Source organism: Anopheles arabiensis, chromosome 2, assembly GCF_016920715.1.
Source record: "Anopheles arabiensis isolate DONGOLA chromosome 2, AaraD3, whole genome shotgun sequence".
Classification (NCBI taxonomy): Eukaryota; Metazoa; Arthropoda; class Insecta; order Diptera; family Culicidae; genus Anopheles; species Anopheles arabiensis.
The window spans coordinates 64731767-64749557 of NC_053517.1; the positions used below are offsets into that span (position 1 = coordinate 64731767).

Sequence of the window (17791 nt, forward strand, 5' to 3'; positions counted from 1 at the left end):
CGTTGTTGCCGCCTGCAGCACCACCGCCGCTACCACCACCGGCCTCCCTCTGCTGCTTCTCCTTCACGTCAACAACCTTCGGAGCAGCATTATCTGTGCCCTTGTGGCCTCCGCTGCCCTTTTCTGTTTTTGATGGTCGCCTCCTCTACCACCACCAACAGAGCCGGTAGTTGCAGCCGAACCATCATTTCCGCTGGCGTTGTTGGGGCCGGAACCTCCTTTCGGATACTGCTGTGACTGATTCTGTCCGTCCTCCTTAGCCAAATTCTCCTTGTTTTCATGGTGTTTGGCCTTGGACTTGTTACGGCCTCCGCCACCACCACCACCTCCGGAACGGGTTTGTGTACTCATCTCGCTATATATACAGTATGTATTTACAAAGTAGCTGAAAAATGGAAACAGAAAATGGTAAGTATTATATTATATTACATTGGGTGAATTTTTTTCTTCCTTTGTCAACAACATGTTTGTTGATCCGAAAATTTGCTGAGGTGTTGGTTAACGGGATTGAATCTTTGGTGAAAAGCGCTCGAACGAACACAACGATAAGTCTTGTTCGCGTTTCCTGGTTATAAGTACCAGTAAAAAAACACACACACCTGATGAATTTCCCCTATGGCCCTGTACGATGCGATTGTTTCGATTTTATGACCAAGTTGTTCGTCAACGTACAACGCCTTTGTCTACGATCTCGTATGCGTCAAATCAAACCTCAAACTTATAAGCCTGGTTTAAGATTGCAACAAAGTGCAGCAATTTGTGCACACTCTCGCAAAACATCCAATGCACACAACACAACCGCGCTCTCGCCATCATGTCTTCCGCTAATACTAAACCAATTTGCTCCATACTTTCCTTTCCGTTACTCTCCATTCTCTCTCCCTCTCATTTCGACTTGTGTAAAAACACAACATAGCCGTTTCTCTGCGATTATTATGGAATTGCATTTCCAATTCCCACACTCAACCTCTGAGAGCTTCAAGTTTCAACACAATTTCTTATTTTCGCCGCCCAACTAGCAGGAATTGTAAAATCAGTATGAAAGATAAGCAAGAGTGAGACAACGAAAAGTGAAGTTTTTAATTAATTTGTTCTGATTTGTTACTCCATGAAAACGCATTACAATTTCCGTATACAGAACCTTCAGCAACATGAGAAAGGGAACATGCTATAAGGTAACGGAACGCATACTGTGCTGTGAAGTTGAACGCAGAAATTGCGCACACACACACGCGCGCATTTACTGTAGACTATACGAAGCACCAAAAGCGGATTTTGCGAGAAAGAGAGTAAATCGCCGGCCTAAGTGAAGTAATACAGTATATTAAACGCGGAGAGCCCAAAAGGCGGAGATGTGAACTGCGAATAGCTCACAGCAACTTTTAGAGTTGCTTCCGGCGTATATTATTGTTTCATGCGAATGAGCAAAGTTTTTTAACTCCCCCATCAGTGCCCTAACTCCACATACAATATTTACTTTGTGCAATAGGGCAGGGTAACGTCAAAATGTTCACTCTTCGTCTTCAATATTATACACTCTTCTGTATTGTCTTTTTCCAGCTGTGTCTGGATGTTTTATCAACGATATTGGATGGGTAGAAGTAGATTCATTGGCGTTAGAGTTAAGCCGTTTCCTTGGTGACACAAAACTGCTTGAATTAAAGAGAGAATAAAAAATAAAATTGAGCATTTTACATTCGCCTCGTGGCCACTTTTAGTTCTTAAACACGTTGCATGAATATCGATTGGGACAGAAACGAAATTACTTCAATGGAGTCGCCGGATAACGGATATAAGTCGGAACCAACGAGGCCAAAGAAATCGAACGCATCAACACGTCTCTCCATTGTTGCGCTTCATCACTGACAATCATCATCATCTCGACACGCACACTCGTTCACTCGCGTATTCATAGCGTAATTCACACTCTCCCATGTCCATCCTTGCCGAACAATCGGAACGGTAATAATTGCACGACGAAACAATGTTCCTGCCTTTTAATATGCTTTGAATATTGCACGGGGAAGCAAAATGTCCATGTTTACGCCAATTCACACACTAACGGATCTAGTGCCCCATCATTTTTGAAGCAGCTTGTGTCGAGTCTAGCAGTATGGTATGGTAGGGATCTCTTAATTTTACTACATTTTTCCGACCACACTAAATACCGTATAACTTTAGACAAAGATTTTAAACACATTTGCACACTCCTACACGAACACCGGAACATCTGAAGCACCAGAGCACGTTCATTTTGGACAGGAAGTGAATGGAGCAATACATAACCGTACTCACTTCCGCATTCGGCAATTATATTGTTAAAAAAGACTATCTTTTGTCAAAAATACGTCTTTAAGATACAGATATATGAACTACCACCCTTTTTTCCCAGCACTGAACCTCGTTCGAAGCGACCGGAACACGGCTGGTTGCTCCAAGAAGGGAGTGTGAAAAGGGAAGAGGAAGGAGGTGGCGAAATGGTGGAAGGTAAAGCAGTGGACCGGGAAGCAAAGGCACGACGTGATTCACTCATTTTATCACGGCTTCGCCATTTGCCAACCACCAAAATCCATTGATATCGCTTTTCTCCGTCCTTTAAACAGTCTAATTTACTATACATTACGCCAGCACAAAGCACGAACAAAATGAACAACCATGTGCCAAATTTTGCTTACTGCTGCCTGCTTGCTGCTGCTTTTGCTGCTCACCACTTATGCGTATGCTCTGCTGCTTCGGCCGCCTGCTTCTGCGAACTAAAACTATCCTTGTCGTTGTACAGCTCAACGTCGCTCAAAACCAGACGCCATTTGTAGAAATCCGAGTACGTGAAATACTTCACCCAATCTGTCTGTGTGTGCGTGAGTTTTGCTCCCGCTTGGCTGTGTGCGAGTGAGTTATATGAGTGTGAGTATTGGGCGAAACTATCTTTCTACGCCGCTCTCGCTGCACTGTTCTGTACCGCATGCCACAAATCTTTAATTTGCCGGATTTGCCGGACAAAGCTTTACAACACCCATATTTTACTAAAAAATATCCAGCAGTTTTCATTATTTGCCAGGTTGTTCGTTACAGTCGGCCTCTGAAAAAAGGCATATTGGTTTACCGTTAAAAATCATTCAACCATTTGAAAGAACCGCTTTTCTCTGAAATCCGCAGTAATATCTTGTCCCTTCGATATACTTCCGATCCAGCGCGTTGGCTGCGTACACGCACACACACACACGCAAACACACACGACACACACTCACACACCCAACACCCGGCAGACGACGCGCAGCCTTTATGCGCTCACTCACACTAACGCTTGGTGGGTCGAACAGATATGGTTCTACGCACACTAATAACGGCTAGCGCGCGCACATCACGACGCAAGCAGAGCGATAGAGACAGTGCAATTGAGAACGAAAGAGCTAGCTAAATCGGCTAGAGCAAAAATTATTCTCTCGCAAAAAGCAGAAACAAGAAGCAAAGAAGACCTCCGAATGGAAGCAGTCAGAAGATCTAAATCTAGACGATGGCGCTCTGAATGGCGTTGCGAAAGCCGGGAAAGATAAGTGTTCGAACATTTTTCACATCTAGTTTCGTTAACCAATCCTACAGGCTATACTTCCGTTCTAAAACCAATTTTTCTCACCGTTCACGCGCACTTGCTCTTTTGCTTAGGTAGGGATCAAACCTGAAAATGCTGAATGGTTGGAAAACTTGTGGCCGTCAAAGTGACAGTGCTACGAAAAACGAAACTCAAAACTAAGAGGTTGTACCATGTTGGTGTCTGTGAAGCCATGTTGGAAGCCTCTACCGGTATCAATTTGATGGTGCTTGTACATTGCACGAGAACGCAGGATGCGTTAGCGTTGCATTTGCCGACTTAAATCTTTGGCCGTACTTAACGCAACATAAAATATTTTATATTTAATATCGCTTCATTAGCAACAGAAAACAAGGTACAAGCGCTTACAAACGAAAAAAGCCTCCTCACAAAGATTTCTTTATCATTAACTTATCCATAATGAGCTTCTGAATGTTGGTATACGATCGGTTTCCGTCGATATGAATCACGGCGCAACTCTGTTGCTTCTGCAGCGCAACAAGTGTTTGGGGATGAGAAATATTGAAAAAATGTAACTAAAAATATGCAAAAAAATCTTAATTTAGTATAAAATTCGAGACGCATGTGCGTCCGCGAAATGGAAAGTTGCTTACCTCTGTTTCGAACATCATTCTTTGCCAACAATCAGCCTTCACCTGGCCACATTTTCTGCGGGACAATTTTCTACGCCGACATACTGATTCATCGGAGTCAATCACCAACACTCTGCCAATCATAATCCATGATCAAAATAACAATGAAATCATTTTTACTCTTACCGTTTTAGCTAAAACCTTTTTGTACATACATTTTTGGAACTGCCATCGTCTGGAACATGTTAGTGACGTCGTCAGCAGTGTTTGGGAAATCAAGTAAAATCCATCCACTTTGAATGCAGTCTGGTTGCAAGAGTCGATGTTGCACAATGGACGTTATTAATTCGGACGTGTGTACGTTTTCCAGTGATCCGCAATCGAGAGCCTTTCCGAAGCAGTCATAATTACGCTCATGTTGTGCTACCAAATCAGCAGCGGAAACTATAACAACGATAGATTAAAAAGGAGAATTTTGCAGTATAATCAAACCCTACCTAAACAAATGTTCAACTTTTCTGCCAACCATTTTCCAACCCGATGTTTACCACAACCAGGACGCCCAAGCAACACAATACGTTGGCCGTATGTGATAGCAGAATGATGTGGATCAATTTGGAGTAATTTAATGCGCTCTGTCACAAATGAATATGTCTTTTGAAGCGATTTTTCATTTTTGACGTACAGCGTTTGGTGGAAGTGGAAGTGCTTTTTTGCCAAGGTTAGTGTTTTTCGATCACCCAACATTATTATATGTTTATCTTGAAGCTTTAAATATCGTAGTTTATCATTAAGTGCTTCAAGAAACGTGGTTGTTAACGAATCTTGTAATTCGATAACGGGATAGTATTGATCGCTGCGTTGGAATGTTTGAAGCAAACGTTCGGTTTCTGCGAAAAAACATATGTTTGTTAAATAAAGATGTGTATGGAAGCATGTTATTCAAATCACGCGTTACTTTCGTTATCCTCAAGGCTAAGAAACGTATTAATTTGATTGTACTTTTTCGAAATTTCTACAATATGTTCTGCAATGTATTGTTCAGTATTGAGCGGGCGATCTTTTTGTAACATTATCATCAAATCCTGAAATATGAGGAGCTTTAAAAATGTATCTGTTTTTCCATTGTTTTATTTCAAGATAATTGACTTAAAAAATACTTACAAAAATTATTTCAAATATATGATGCTTTTCAAAATACAGCATTAAATCCGTGGGATAATATACCGTTCGATACGAATAGCGAGTTTCATTGAGAAATTTATCTAATAAAATGTCCATTTTGTAACCACCTCAAAGAACAAGAAAGGTAAAACTAAAATACTATTTAATGTGCTACCGAAAATCAAAGCTATCTTGGTTGATTTCAACGATGAGAAAGCGTTTGGCACTGTTCTTTTTCTGTTCAGCGCATTAACATGAACACGAGGTTAGATTGCTGCAAAGAAGAATGTACCTACTATATATTAGTGAATTACAGGAATTTAGTGTAAATAGGATAATAAAGGCGTAAAAATCAACGAATTTTGATGAGATATTTTCATATGCTTTCCATTTTCATTACCTTCGTCAACACCCCATTTGTGTAAACCGAAATACCGATATGGCACAGCTTTTTTAGTTAATCGTATTTTTATATGTATTGTACATCGGATTTATGAATATGACTACCAACACTTAAAAACAAGAACGCTAACGAGACGTTCAGGGTAGTGCGTAAGATGATTCAGGCTTTTATTCACTCTTTATTTAATTTGGCCCTGCTCGCTGTACCGCTATTCCATTCTACGAAATTGCAAAATGGTTAACTAATCCGCTTTTGTAGTTCATCGTTAAACATATCCAACATAATTTTAGTTTTTGTTTCGCCAACAGTCCACCAATGATTGCTTCGTGGCTACTCTTTGTCGGAGGTCGGCATTCTTTATTTCTATAATGTATTTTTCTTGCGTTTTTATGCCTCTAGTGCTCCTTTTGCCGTCCCCATTCAGTTTCTTCGAAACACGTTCTTCAATGGGTCGCGAATCCATCTTGATTTTCTGAGATAGCACTTCACTCGAAATTAAGCAAACCAGATCTATAGAATTATCCTTGTCCGACTAGCACTTTCCTATGAAGCATCGATTTCTTGCGGAAAAACACCGTTTGCTTTGATCAGGTTAAATGTAAATTTGCATAAAATGTCATCCACGCGATTCACTGTATTCGTTGATTCCGTACGCACGGTTGACGTCGTTCAGCGCATGACAACCCGCTAAGTTGTTTTCATTAGCGGCACGCGATTGATTGCAAAACAGCACAGGCATATTTTGGAAAAGCGGAAATTTTACAGCAATTTAAAATGTCGCTTGCTGCTGCGAGTGGTACGGGAAGATTTTGGGCACGGTCAGCAAAAACAATTCGCTTTGTGCGACAAGGATGTACAAATCGACCCTTTTTCCACATTGTAGTAATGGAGGTATGTTTTGGTATCGTTCGGCTGTGTACACGAAACTGCAATTGATAACAATTTTTACTTACAGCGCCGCAAAGATCAATACCAACCAGTCATTGAACAAGTGGGAACGTATGATCCAATTCCAAACGAGCACAATGAACAGCTGGTATCGTTTAACTATGAACGCATCCGTCATTGGATTGGTAGCGGAGCCCATATATCGAAGCCGGTGGCGGAGTTATTAGGTAACCAACCTCATATACACTCCGTAGCCGTTTTGGACATAATAATGCGTTCTCTTTTGCATAGGTATTGCCGGCTTGCTTCCAGTCCATCCGCGGACCTATATGACCGCCTGGCGAAATAGACAAATGGCTGAGAAGCTTGCACAGATCAATGCGGTAAAAATTCGGATAACGTCGATAGTACAACAAGCAACAGTTAAAGAAACAGCAATTGGTCTTTTCATAGATTTTACTGTACAATAAAGCGTGGAATGGATATTCCCTTCCAATTAGTCGAAAAAAAAGATTCACGTTTAATTCGACGTAAATTTGCAAAGAAAACAAATGATACATAAGTATGAAACAATAGCACATCCGGCTACTGAACAATCAGTCACAGTCCAATTAAAACAGTCCCACGATTTTTAGAAAATGCACAAACCCACAATAAAATGGCAAAAAGTTACTAAAAGAAAATAATTTTGGCCCGTTCTGCAAGCCGTTTTGCTTTTCACAAAATATGTCATTATCATTGTTTTGTCCCGACGCGAAGATTAAATCGAAACGGAGAACAAAAGCCCGAATCTCTCTGGGTAAATCTCTACATGGGTTAACGAATGCCACCTCAAAAGTCCTAACAAAGATCATATATTTACTTCGATCGATCGATCGATTTTGGTATACCTAACTGCACTTAAAATTTACGGATTAGTGAATTATGTTTGATCATATTGTGAGATAACAAGAATTAAATTCAGATTCGTAACACGTACGATATTTCTGAGATGGGCGACGGTCAAAAAACGAATTCAAGAACAGTGAATTACTTTATTCGGCGCTACAACCGCTTTGCGGTCTTGGCCTAATGCTGGAGTATCGTCTGCCAATCCGTTATTCCGGTATGCACAGCAGACGACATCTTGCTTCCTCAACAGACCCAAGCCCAAGTACGTCTTCTTGATTCTTGTGAGTCTTGGTGCCATATATGCAACATTGTAGCCCAGTCCTTAGCCAGGTTAGCTGCACGACAGTGAGAGATCGCCATTCAATGTACGTCTCAGATAGTGCATAGTTAGATAGCTTCTTCAATAAAACTTCTCTTCAAAAATGCATACACTTATTGTTGGTCGATGATAGAATTTTGTTATTTGTTTTTGTTTTCTCAATTTGTGTTATTTGTCCCGCTACTATCTTAGAGTTACTATATTTCGCTATTCTTTTTACTTCACAACGACTTCACCATTCAAACAGTCGTCACAATAAGACTGCAAAGGGTTGATGACTTCGACGTTTGGAGTGAGACAATAGTTGAACATAAAAAGGCAATTACAATTTTAAAAATAATGCACAAGCATGCTCGCACTCAAGCGTTTGCGGAGGTACGGTGACATAGCGGCCATCAGTAAACAGCAGCACAATTTTCGTTCTCGAGGAGACACAAATGAAACTACAACGGGTATACTTATTCACGATGGCGAATGACTTATATAATTTTTCGTCTTGCTCATTCCCTCTGCTACGTCCATTTGCTAACAGTTGTTTTTCTAATGTCGCAAACTTCGATCGTCCGTCATCGAAAGGGTTTAGAGGTCGGGAGGGTCCTTTATAGCTATGTGTATGTGTGTTGTGAGTGTTGGGAGAAGTGCAGCAGGATGTGCGAGTTAGGTGGATTTGACTTTCGAGATCATTTCTCCAGCCGTCTGCTTCAGCTTATCCGTGGTGTCGCTAATGAAGCTGTCCGCAACTAAAATATAATAATAGGAAAAATATGCACATTATTCAAATGCTCTTATTGCACATTGCAAAAGCACTTAACCTTTTTCGTATTTCACACACCTTTTTCGTATTTCTTGAAGTATGGCTGAATAACCTTGTGGTACATGATCGTGGAACCATTGTTTTCCATCGGTACCATACACCATATGTGGAATAAGCACTATAGATAGAGAAATTGAGAATGTGAGTTGAAATTTTTATAACCTAATATAGATGGGTTTTATTTTCCAATTATACCTTCAGCAACCAGTAGAACGGGATGATCTGAACCAGGAAGAAGGAGAAGTGCTCGAACACCGAGAGCACGCCAAACGTTACCCAGTACGTTAACCATTTAGTGTCATCCTCTTTCGTGCGGGTTTCGATGGCTTTCATCGAGATGTAAGCGGGATACGCCACTCCAATCACGTTGCAGAGGATCTGAGCTCCATAGCCGAAGGCAAGGTACAGAATAACGACGGCCACGCCACCTTAAAAGAAAATAAATGAAACACACATTTTTTTATATTAAATCGTCTGCTAATTTGATAAATTGTTATTCAAAATAGGCCGAACAATAAGGTTTTGACAAAATATAAAAACTTTTTGTAATTTAGTTATTAATGGATGAATCTCATGTATAGTGTTGCATTAACTCCCAATTTTAAATGTCCAGCACATGTCCCATCGCTTATCTATGCTCTATTACACAATTACTGCACGTTATTCAGTCAACATTCAACTGCTCTTAAAGCAAAATAAGCCTTACACGTAGGGAAAGATCATATTTCGCATAACATAAGATCAGTTTCTTTGCTCAGGAAATGAAATCAAATAGTCTATAGTTTCAATCAAGCGCGTCCGACTAAGCTTGAGTAAGTGTTGTATGGCTTCATAATTGTTACGTCAACCGTATTAGCACGCTATTCTTGTCTTACGATGACATTTGTAATGGTCGTGCAAATCTGTGTGCGTTCGCGGCAATTTTGCCAAATATTTTATAGCCAATACTCACATTATTGCTAAACATGCAGTACATGCAGTGCATTACCGCAATGCATCTAATTTCTTTGCAATAACCGTAGTAGTGTGTACAGCTGAATCAGATTGAACAGCAATACTACCAACAACTAGCTAGGATAAACGGGGCTCAGCGTGACCGGCTCGATCTTCTTCACTCCATCTGACCGGTCTCGTGTGAAGCTAACCAGATGTCTATTAATAGTATATCCTAGGGACCTAGCGGCACATAATAAAGGCACGCTAGTAGCTGATTGAATGCTGTCTGCAAACTCAGACTCGCAATGGACGGTCAGCGTTGAGAGATGAGTGAAGAAATAATATACGACCGTCGCGTCAACCCACGTCAGATCTCGATCATGTGGCTTCAATTGTTCGATGGAAGTTAATACAGGTGAAAAAACGTATGAATAAGATGTTCATTACCTAGCGCAATGTAGCCTGAATTATCCTTCGGCACTCCTGCCTCTGCTCCATCTTGGCGTGGCATTTTCACTTCTTTTAATTAAAACTCTACGTTAATGAGATCAACGATTACAAACTACACACTGTAATTGCACTAATTGTGCTGAACAATAACACTGCACTTATCCTGCCTGGTTTATAAATTACATAAATTTCGAATTAAATAAAACATCACATTGCTTCTTAGACGTGTTCGCTCTCTGCCGCTACGATTGTCTAGATCACTCCCGATCACTAAATACTTTTTCGCTCGATCAACCCTAGAAGCTACTTTTAAATGCTGCTTTTGTTACTGGCCCAAAGCCGTGATTTTCGACGACTTTCCCACGACATGCGCACGATACGATTCAACTCGCACACAATATATATATTAGCTAGGCTAAGTACATCAGACTGTTCTTTTCGACAATGCTTCATGTCGAATGTGTGCCGCCCTAACTTTAAATATTTTTTGTTGCTTTTTGTACAGTTGCTTTGTGTTTTGCTGCATTTCTAAATTACGCTTGGCAACAAACGACGCCGGCCAAAAAGACCGGTCAAAGAAAGGAATAACGCTTGTCATTTGTCTCATAGTATACGATCGTCAGCAGTGTGTGCTGGTAGTGTAAAACAGAATGATATGCGTCGAGTCGGCCTATGTGTCAAAAGACAAGCATTTTCTGATCATTAAAGCCAGTTGGCCAGTTCCTCTTTCCTTACTTCATAACGGGTAGCGTCCGTCCACGATCTTTGATACGCGATGAGATTCCTACGGCAGGTGTTGTTAAGCCATTAGAAAAATGAAACCAGTACGTAACCATTGCGAGAGAAAAATGGTTGGTAAGGCACCCAGACACGACATAGCCGCCATTCTAATAATACAGTGACCTATGGCCATAGGAAAAAAATCCGCCTAAAGAGTACATTATTAAACGTAGGAAAATAACACGAAAAAAATGACCGGCATTGAAACCGTCTATAAACGGAATGGTTATATTATAAGGTCGGTTTTCAAAGGTAGCATTCAGATAGCGGGATACATATAATCGAATAGCGATCATCGAAATGATAAAATTAAGTAACCTAATTAATAGATTGAAGAAGACAAAAAATAACACAAGCTAAAGGTAATTATCATGAAAATTTAATCATGAAGCCACATTACTAGCTAAACAAAAACTTCCACTATAAAAATTATACGATAATCGTGAGACATTTTCATACCCAAACGCATGGACGAATAGGGAAAGGAAGCATTACAGCTTCGACTTGAGATCAAATTTCGCTTTTCATTCGATCCAGGCATTACGAGTTTATTGTTTACACCTGAGTGATTTTACATTGTTCCAACACAGTGGCTTTGTAGGTCGGTGAGTGAGTTTTCCTCTGTTTTACACCAATAGACAAGACTATTTTCACTACAAAACTATGAAAAGCTACAGGAAAGATTTGCCGTTGAGAGGTTATACAAAATGTAAACATATAAGTTGCACTAAATCTTAGCTTGTTTTCATGCGCATTTACAAAGTGAAAAGGTAAGATATACGCGCATTTTAATTGCATTAACACGACGATGGCTAGCGATGGAAGAATGCAGCCGTCCGATTTTCACTTGTTTCAATACGTTTTATTGGCCACGACAACTGCACTGTGGCGTTATATTTAAGCGATATGTACTGCTTAAAACCCATGATTTCTAAATATAGCCTCCATCATAAATCACCGTTGAACGATCGCAGCAAAATATGCATCTCTTGCTCGAGAATTTTGTGAACCATTTTCCCTTGCAAGACGACGGTGTGCAAATTTTGCAACGGTTTCATTTCACAGCTACTACAGAGTCTATGTTCAAGATTGCATGCTTACAGTCGCTATCAAACACACAATCGTTCCTTACTTTCTAACACTTGCGCATGGTCCCCGTAAACTTGAACTTGAAAGCAATGGAAGCCTTTCCCTATCACCAGCACCACGAGCATTCGTTCAACCTCCTCACACCTCAAACATCAAAGGTGAATTGCAGCAATGCAACTGAATGCATATAGTATGTTGGGGTTCAGCCCACTAATCTCACAGCTGATTGTGTGCTCTATCGGCGAACTATTGCCAGCGTGATCGCTCTCTCAAGTTAATATTTCACGCGATAAGCCAAGCGCGATAGAAAACACATTGGGTGAGATGAATATGCACTGCTTCTCTACTGCTGCATGGACACATTTCACTTTTAATTGCAGAAGCAAAGCTCAACACACGCTTAATATGAAATAATTAATCTTTGCCCTCTTCTGTTTGGTAGCTTTACACGGGTAGCATTTTTTAATCAACGTTTTTGGGGCCAAATGTATTACGTGGCAATAATAGGCTACCACGTAAGTTTTTCCTTCACGTTTAAACTTCATCATGAAGTGCAGGTTATTCGTGTACACGTAACGTGTGTGTGTGTGTGTGTGTGTGTGTGTGTGTGTGTGTGTGTGTGTGTGTGTGTGTGTGTGTGTGTGTGTGTGTGTGTGTGTGTGTGTGTGAAAAGGAAAAGGTATTCCAATGAAACTGGACCGAATTTCATCCTTCGGTTCACATGCAGCTTTCGCTTAAATTCCACTAGTAAAAGTAAAAGTGATGCTTTTATCCCTTAAACAGCATCAGTTGTTGCAATTCAACTGTACACAGCTAATACAATAATGCTTAAATGCTTTTTAATACGATCGCATCTTTAATGTCACTATCACTTTAACATTTTCTATAGCAAATCACAAATCAATTCGTGCCTGCAGTGGATTGGGTTTTGTTGAACTACACGTTTGCTGTACACGAGCGATTTTTTGCGTACTTCATACAGAACTGAACCTGAAGCTCAGTAAGACCTGCACGGACCTACAAGAAACCGTTTACACACACGGCGAAGCAGCCTCGCGATTGTTTTTGAGTGTCGATTTGCCCTGCTTGCTTCGTGCAGAGACCTTTGCTGCTTGACTAAGCACAAAATGCTAGAGCTTGTTCGATGGTAATTGTGACGGATGCTATGGACAAAGCTTAAACCGGTCCACAATATCAGTCCACTGAGGAGACTGGCTGAGAACGTTTCCTTTGCCGCGTTTGTTGCCCTTTACACATTTACACACGCAGACAAAGCTAAGGGAGTTTGAATTGGCCCCCGCTTTAAGGGTAGCGGAGCACAATATTTGAATTCCATGTATCAGAGTGAAATCATTCATGATTCATGTGTTAACATATTTATTTGGTAGATATGAACCGCAAGCTTATCGACAAGTTAAAACTAATACACAAAAATTTACCGTATTAACCCTTGATAACAAAAACCACATTTTGCTCAGGTTATCATACCGCTCGCTATCGGTAAATAGTTGTAAACTTAAAACGCAAAAATGTCAAACATATCACCCAGTATCATATAAAATTGATGTGATTTTTCCGTTTGTTATTGAACAAAAAGAAGGATAAAACGTGAAGTGTTGAAGAAATAAACCAAATCACATTTACAGCACATGTTCTCAAGATAGACTACTCCCTTAAAAGCGAAACACGTTTCTTACTTGCATAATGAACACGCGTTTTGTGAGATTTCTATTAGGTGCCGTTTTTCGATGAGAAGATTATCTTCCACACTAATACTCTCAGAAGTATAGCTTAGGGAACTTTGTTTCACGTGAGCTATTATCAAGCTTCGGTGCATTGTTTGTAAGTTGCGCGAAGCATTGTTAGGCTGGCTAATGGTGATGGATGCATTAATACTACCACACAGTGTGTGTGTGCCGCCGTAGCGGTGATAGGAGTTCAAAGTTCTACTCTAAACTGCTGTACGCAAATCAAATGCATCTGTTTTACTCAAACTCTCGGATCCGCTGTTGTCAAGAGCAAAGCAATGGTCGATTCGTTGCTACAGCGCGGCCCGAAAGTAAGCGTGAGACACTTTGACGTGTACGGTGAAAAATAAGAAGCTTGCAAACCACTGAAAAGAGTTGGTTCAGCTTTCCCGGCTTCGTGGCGACTACACCACCGGCAACGCAACGATCGATTGATGATTTGGCAAGGCAGGTATTCTTCGTCTTCGTCATCGTCGTTGTCACCATGGTCGCCGCCACGCATATCAACTTCGGCTGGCGCCCGCGAGTTCCGTCTCGTGGCACGAAGGGAACGCTTACTATCTCGTTATCAAATGTTGTTTTATGCAGTGTGCTGCTGGCGGCTCGCTACACGTCACAACAGCCGCGCTCCATTAAAACGCCATGTGGAATCTACAGGCAAACATGGAGCGGGCGCACTAGATGAAGAAGGAGCGACAACTGTGGTTAGTTCCATTGAGGCCTAACACGAGACTCGCACCCACCTTGTAACAATTCCGTACATACTGAAACGGAAAAATCAATTCCTAAAATGATTACACGCGATTCAGCATGGATGCGAATCACACATCGCTGCAGGGTCAAGCCTTGAAGTCTTAATTTGCTACACGGACAAAGCCCCTCCATAATGAAAACAGTAGGTAAATCGGTGAAGGTAACCCACAGTTAACAGTAATTTTATTTATTTATAACATATTTATAACATTGTTTTTCTTGGGTGATTGATGTTTCGTAATTGAATATTGTTATATTTATATTTTGATAAAACACAGTAGTTATTGTAAAATTACTAATAACTTTCAAATTGTCTTTATTCTTTTGACGTTTTGTGATCACTCATCAATGCAAAAAAGCACTGCAAGTGTGCAGTATAGTAAAATTGGTAGCAAATTAATGTACTTAATCAAACTATTACGCAAAAAATATCGACTTCGAGCGCAATTTCTTACAACTAAACTACGCTATTCTAAGCTTTATAGGGGAACCGATCGATTTAAAGGTGCCTTCCTCCTCCGTTACGACGGTACATGACGCGACAGTAGACAGCAAGTCGCCTACAGACGTATTTAAAAATGTATCAAATTGTTGCCTGCCAATTTCGACGACTGAATGTAAAAATCGAATACCCCGTTGAGATCGTTGCATGCAGGTACACTCGAACAGCTTTTGTTTACATCTAAATTATCATGCATACTCTTTAGTTGCGCATTCAAATGTTCGTTGTTGAGCCGAGGTGATAAAGCACCGAATACAATTTCAGCTAAACAATAAAGCGTTAATACAAGTGTTGTATGTTTGTACTACATTTACAAGGGTGTAGAATATTAGTATTAGACAAAACAACAACACATAATAATTAAAGACAAAACAAAGCCAAACTCAATCAGTTGTGCTTCGATCATTATACCAATTATAGTACTTGCAGGATTGTTGATGATCACATATTTCAGTAACGTGATTCATTCTAATGACTACTAGAAGAGACAAAAACATCGCTATTTCTACCCGTGAAACCGATGACAGCATCCGCTGATTGAACAAAGTTACTTCTTTTGCAAGTCCAAATACATTTTTGTCTGTACGCTTTCTGCTACTTTGATAAGAACAACGATGAGATAAGAACGAAGATTTAACTTGGCGCTCGAAATTCTAGAAGAATAATCTTATCACTGTTCAGAAGACAAGATAATGCAAAAAGTTGCAGTGACAAATACATTTGAATCCGGAGTGCAACAAAGCACATGGTGGAAAGATTCTGTACTGTAAATAGGGCTGATATCAGGATGTAAAGATCGAGATAAGAAGACTGGACAAGAGCAGGTAAGCTTTTAACACGTCCCAAAATTCCCATTCTATGGTTTAAAATAAAAGCAACATTATTAAAGGGTATTAAACTATACCTTTGTCCTGTTTGGTCTAAAAACGGAAATGACCCTTCAATTTCGAATTGCTCGATACTACAAATTCAATCGACACTACAAATGGAATCGTTTCTTCACAGCCGTGGAAAATTTGTTAATCGCTCAACTTGAAAAGCAACGTTAACGTATTTAAGGTAGAAACAACACGTACTTGTGGAAAATATCAATATTTTTCGTCCCACAGCATCAACAACACCTTCTACCATACTTGTGCGCATTTTGTGATCGACGCGACAAAAATCATTAATATGATTTGCACGAGAGGGGCGTTTTTATAGAATATATACCGCTGATTGTCCATCGTATGTGGGCATGGGGAGGGTCGTGATGGTGGCAGCAGCGTCTGGATGCATGTGAGCGTTACTGGGCAATTTTCATCGGTTGTGTAACACAATCCGGATGCATGCACCCTCGCCGTACGTACAGCAGTGTTCGGTATTGTCCCAGCCCATGTGTGACTATAGTAATGATTATCATGTCAAACAGGTACTGCTTAACACAATGCAGCTTCAAGCACGACACAGCAAAGAGGTAGAGATATAGAAGTAGCTACTGCCTGTACCCGGTCTATATGAACTTCTGGATTGATTTTTTTCTATTTCTATTACACTAAAGAGCACACTAATGCTGCAATCATTTGCATGGTGGAAAACAGATCGCTTTGCCACGCTTCTTCATTATATCCCCGGAAAAATGCCAAGCTAAGCACTTTTGTTTTCCGGTTTACTTGTTCACGAGCGGTGTGCTGGCTCGTGTCCTAAAAATATCTTCAGAGAATGCTGTTCCACCACCTCTCAAGTACGTCATCCGGGAAGGGCGACGCCATCCATCTCGTCCCGTTGTTCAAGTGTTAGTTTGAAACGGGGTTCCCCCGGCATGTGTAGCCGGGCCACGGACACCGAGCATTTTCTTGCGAATCGACTTAATTATGGTTTCTACTCACCCAGAAATATGTATAGCCGCGGCACGTTCGTTTTCTCCTCTGCAAGCTTGAAGAATTGTGTCCACGGTTTCGATTCGTCCTTCAGCGACGACTCGATCGATCCTCGAATTTCTTCCACTTTGTTAGCCATGGCGATGTTTTATGTGCTGTTGCTTCTTCTTTCTGCCTAATGTTTGGCCGGTGATTCCCCGCAAGATGATGTAATGACAATTTATCGTAATCACCAGGCGTATGGTACATTACCCAATTGGACCACCGGCGAAGCATCGTTGTCATCGTTACACGGGTGGCAGGCCGGCAATACGATAGCATTGGAAAGGAAATAAAAATAAGGGCAGAAAAGAATTTTACTTTAACGCAGCGTGTCTTGCATTCGAAAAACGGCACCGTAACGTAAGGGGTCACGGCCCTGTCTGGGTTGTTTAACAAAAGGACATATTTTCAGATCAGTTGTGCATTGTTGAATTTGCATTAACACTTCGTACGCGATGTTTGGGCCAAACAGTACCAAGCGAAAGGATTCAAACGTGTCTAACAAATCGTACACGACGCGCAACAGAACTTAGAACAAGATGGGAGGCGGCCTCAAGGTGCGTGCCATATATCCGCAAGAATGTTCTTTCAAGGACACACATCTGATTAAAAAAAATTAACACTGACGCACTATGCACAGAAGGATACACGATACAGGGAGGGGGACAAGCAACTAAATTTAGAAAGCAAGCAGCATAATTAATTCACGCAGCTGAGGGTACGTTTTGTTACGTGTACCAAAATTAAACACAATTCAATAATTATAATCTAATGTTACGCACTTGAGAGATTTCCCGCCGGCAAGCCCAACAGAATTTGACTACTGGCGCGCACGAACGAAAATGCAACCTCGACGAGTGAAGCACAGGCTCACGAAAATGGCGAATTTGTTGCCGACCGATTTTGACAGCAGTATAGCGTGACAGATCTGCAATGCATCAGGTTGGACAACACCGTAGGTGGGGTATGAA

The 17791-nt window shown here is 40.8% G+C and overlaps 4 protein-coding genes across 13 annotated transcripts; 1 reads left to right on the top strand and 3 right to left on the bottom strand.

Annotated features, from left to right (window-relative positions):
* Positions 1-27: 27 nt before the first annotated feature.
* LOC120898006 (protein lingerer-like) lies at positions 28-3740 on the bottom strand. 5 transcript variants are annotated; one of them, XM_040303280.1, is made up of 2 exons: positions 3635-3740; positions 28-385 (listed from the first exon to the last, which is right to left on the bottom strand). In XM_040303280.1, the coding sequence occupies exon 2, from the start codon at positions 349-351 to the stop codon at positions 64-66; it is 288 nt and encodes a 95-aa protein (XP_040159214.1). In that variant the 5' UTR covers positions 352-385; positions 3635-3740; the 3' UTR covers positions 28-63. The 5 variants fall into 5 exon arrangements, with proteins under 5 accessions (XP_040159214.1, XP_040159217.1, XP_040159216.1 ...); XM_040303283.1 differs by lacking the exon at positions 3635-3740 and adding an exon at positions 2709-2845; XM_040303282.1 differs by lacking the exon at positions 3635-3740 and adding an exon at positions 2676-2797.
* Positions 3741-3954: 214 nt separating this feature from the next.
* On the bottom strand, positions 3955-6416 carry LOC120898003. Of its 3 annotated transcripts, none has more exons than XM_040303273.1 (7): positions 5747-6416; positions 5347-5620; positions 5141-5267; positions 4680-5072; positions 4398-4626; positions 4204-4315; positions 3955-4125 (listed from the first exon to the last, which is right to left on the bottom strand). In XM_040303273.1, the coding sequence occupies exons 2-7, from the start codon at positions 5461-5463 to the stop codon at positions 3976-3978; spliced, it is 1128 nt and encodes a 375-aa protein (XP_040159207.1). In that variant the 5' UTR covers positions 5464-5620; positions 5747-6416; the 3' UTR covers positions 3955-3975. The 3 variants fall into 3 exon arrangements, with proteins under 3 accessions (XP_040159207.1, XP_040159208.1, XP_040159206.1); XM_040303274.1 differs by having other exon boundaries at positions 3955-4077; positions 5141-5282; XM_040303272.1 differs by having other exon boundaries at positions 5141-5282.
* A 17-nt stretch (positions 6417-6433) lies between these two features.
* LOC120898005 (probable 28S ribosomal protein S16, mitochondrial) lies at positions 6434-7320 on the top strand. The gene is made up of 3 exons (XM_040303279.1): positions 6434-6640; positions 6705-6864; positions 6929-7320. Exons 1-3 carry the CDS (start codon positions 6524-6526, stop codon positions 7105-7107), a joined length of 456 nt encoding a protein of 151 aa, XP_040159213.1. The 5' UTR covers positions 6434-6523; the 3' UTR covers positions 7108-7320.
* A 980-nt stretch (positions 7321-8300) lies between these two features.
* On the bottom strand, positions 8301-17734 carry LOC120898004 (receptor expression-enhancing protein 5). Of its 4 annotated transcripts, none has more exons than XM_040303275.1 (5): positions 17603-17734; positions 16788-16953; positions 8857-9089; positions 8680-8779; positions 8301-8587 (listed from the first exon to the last, which is right to left on the bottom strand). In XM_040303275.1, exons 2-5 carry the CDS (start codon positions 16915-16917, stop codon positions 8505-8507), a joined length of 546 nt encoding a protein of 181 aa, XP_040159209.1. In that variant the 5' UTR covers positions 16918-16953; positions 17603-17734; the 3' UTR covers positions 8301-8504. The 4 variants fall into 4 exon arrangements, with proteins under 4 accessions (XP_040159209.1, XP_040159212.1, XP_040159210.1 ...); XM_040303278.1 differs by having other exon boundaries at positions 8660-8779; XM_040303276.1 differs by having other exon boundaries at positions 16788-16949; positions 17603-17723.
* Positions 17735-17791: the final 57 nt, after the last annotated feature.

Coding starts and splice junctions, on each gene's coding strand:
- LOC120898006 (XM_040303280.1), bottom strand. CDS start 351: ATGAGTACACAAACCCGTTCCGGAGGTGGTGGTGGTGGCGGAGGCCGT.
- LOC120898003 (XM_040303272.1), bottom strand. CDS start 5,463: ATGGACATTTTATTAGATAAATTTCTCAATGAAACTCGCTATTCGTAT. Junction 5,283..5,346: donor ATATATTTGAAATAATTTTT/GTAAGTATTTTT, acceptor ACATTTTTAAAG/CTCCTCATATTTCAGGATTT. Junction 4,126..4,203: donor GAATGATGTTCGAAACAGAG/GTAAGCAACTTT, acceptor GCATATTTTTAG/TTACATTTTTTCAATATTTC.
- LOC120898005 (XM_040303279.1), top strand. CDS start 6,524: ATGTCGCTTGCTGCTGCGAGTGGTACGGGAAGATTTTGGGCACGGTCA. Junction 6,641..6,704: donor TCCACATTGTAGTAATGGAG/GTATGTTTTGGT, acceptor TTTTACTTACAG/CGCCGCAAAGATCAATACCA. Junction 6,865..6,928: donor GCCGGTGGCGGAGTTATTAG/GTAACCAACCTC, acceptor TCTTTTGCATAG/GTATTGCCGGCTTGCTTCCA.
- LOC120898004 (XM_040303275.1), bottom strand. CDS start 16,917: ATGGCTAACAAAGTGGAAGAAATTCGAGGATCGATCGAGTCGTCGCTG. Junction 9,090..16,787: donor GCGGCTATACATATTTCTGG/GTGAGTAGAAAC, acceptor TTTTCTTTTAAG/GTGGCGTGGCCGTCGTTATT. Junction 8,588..8,679: donor CTTCAAGAAATACGAAAAAG/GTGTGTGAAATA, acceptor ATTATATTTTAG/TTGCGGACAGCTTCATTAGC.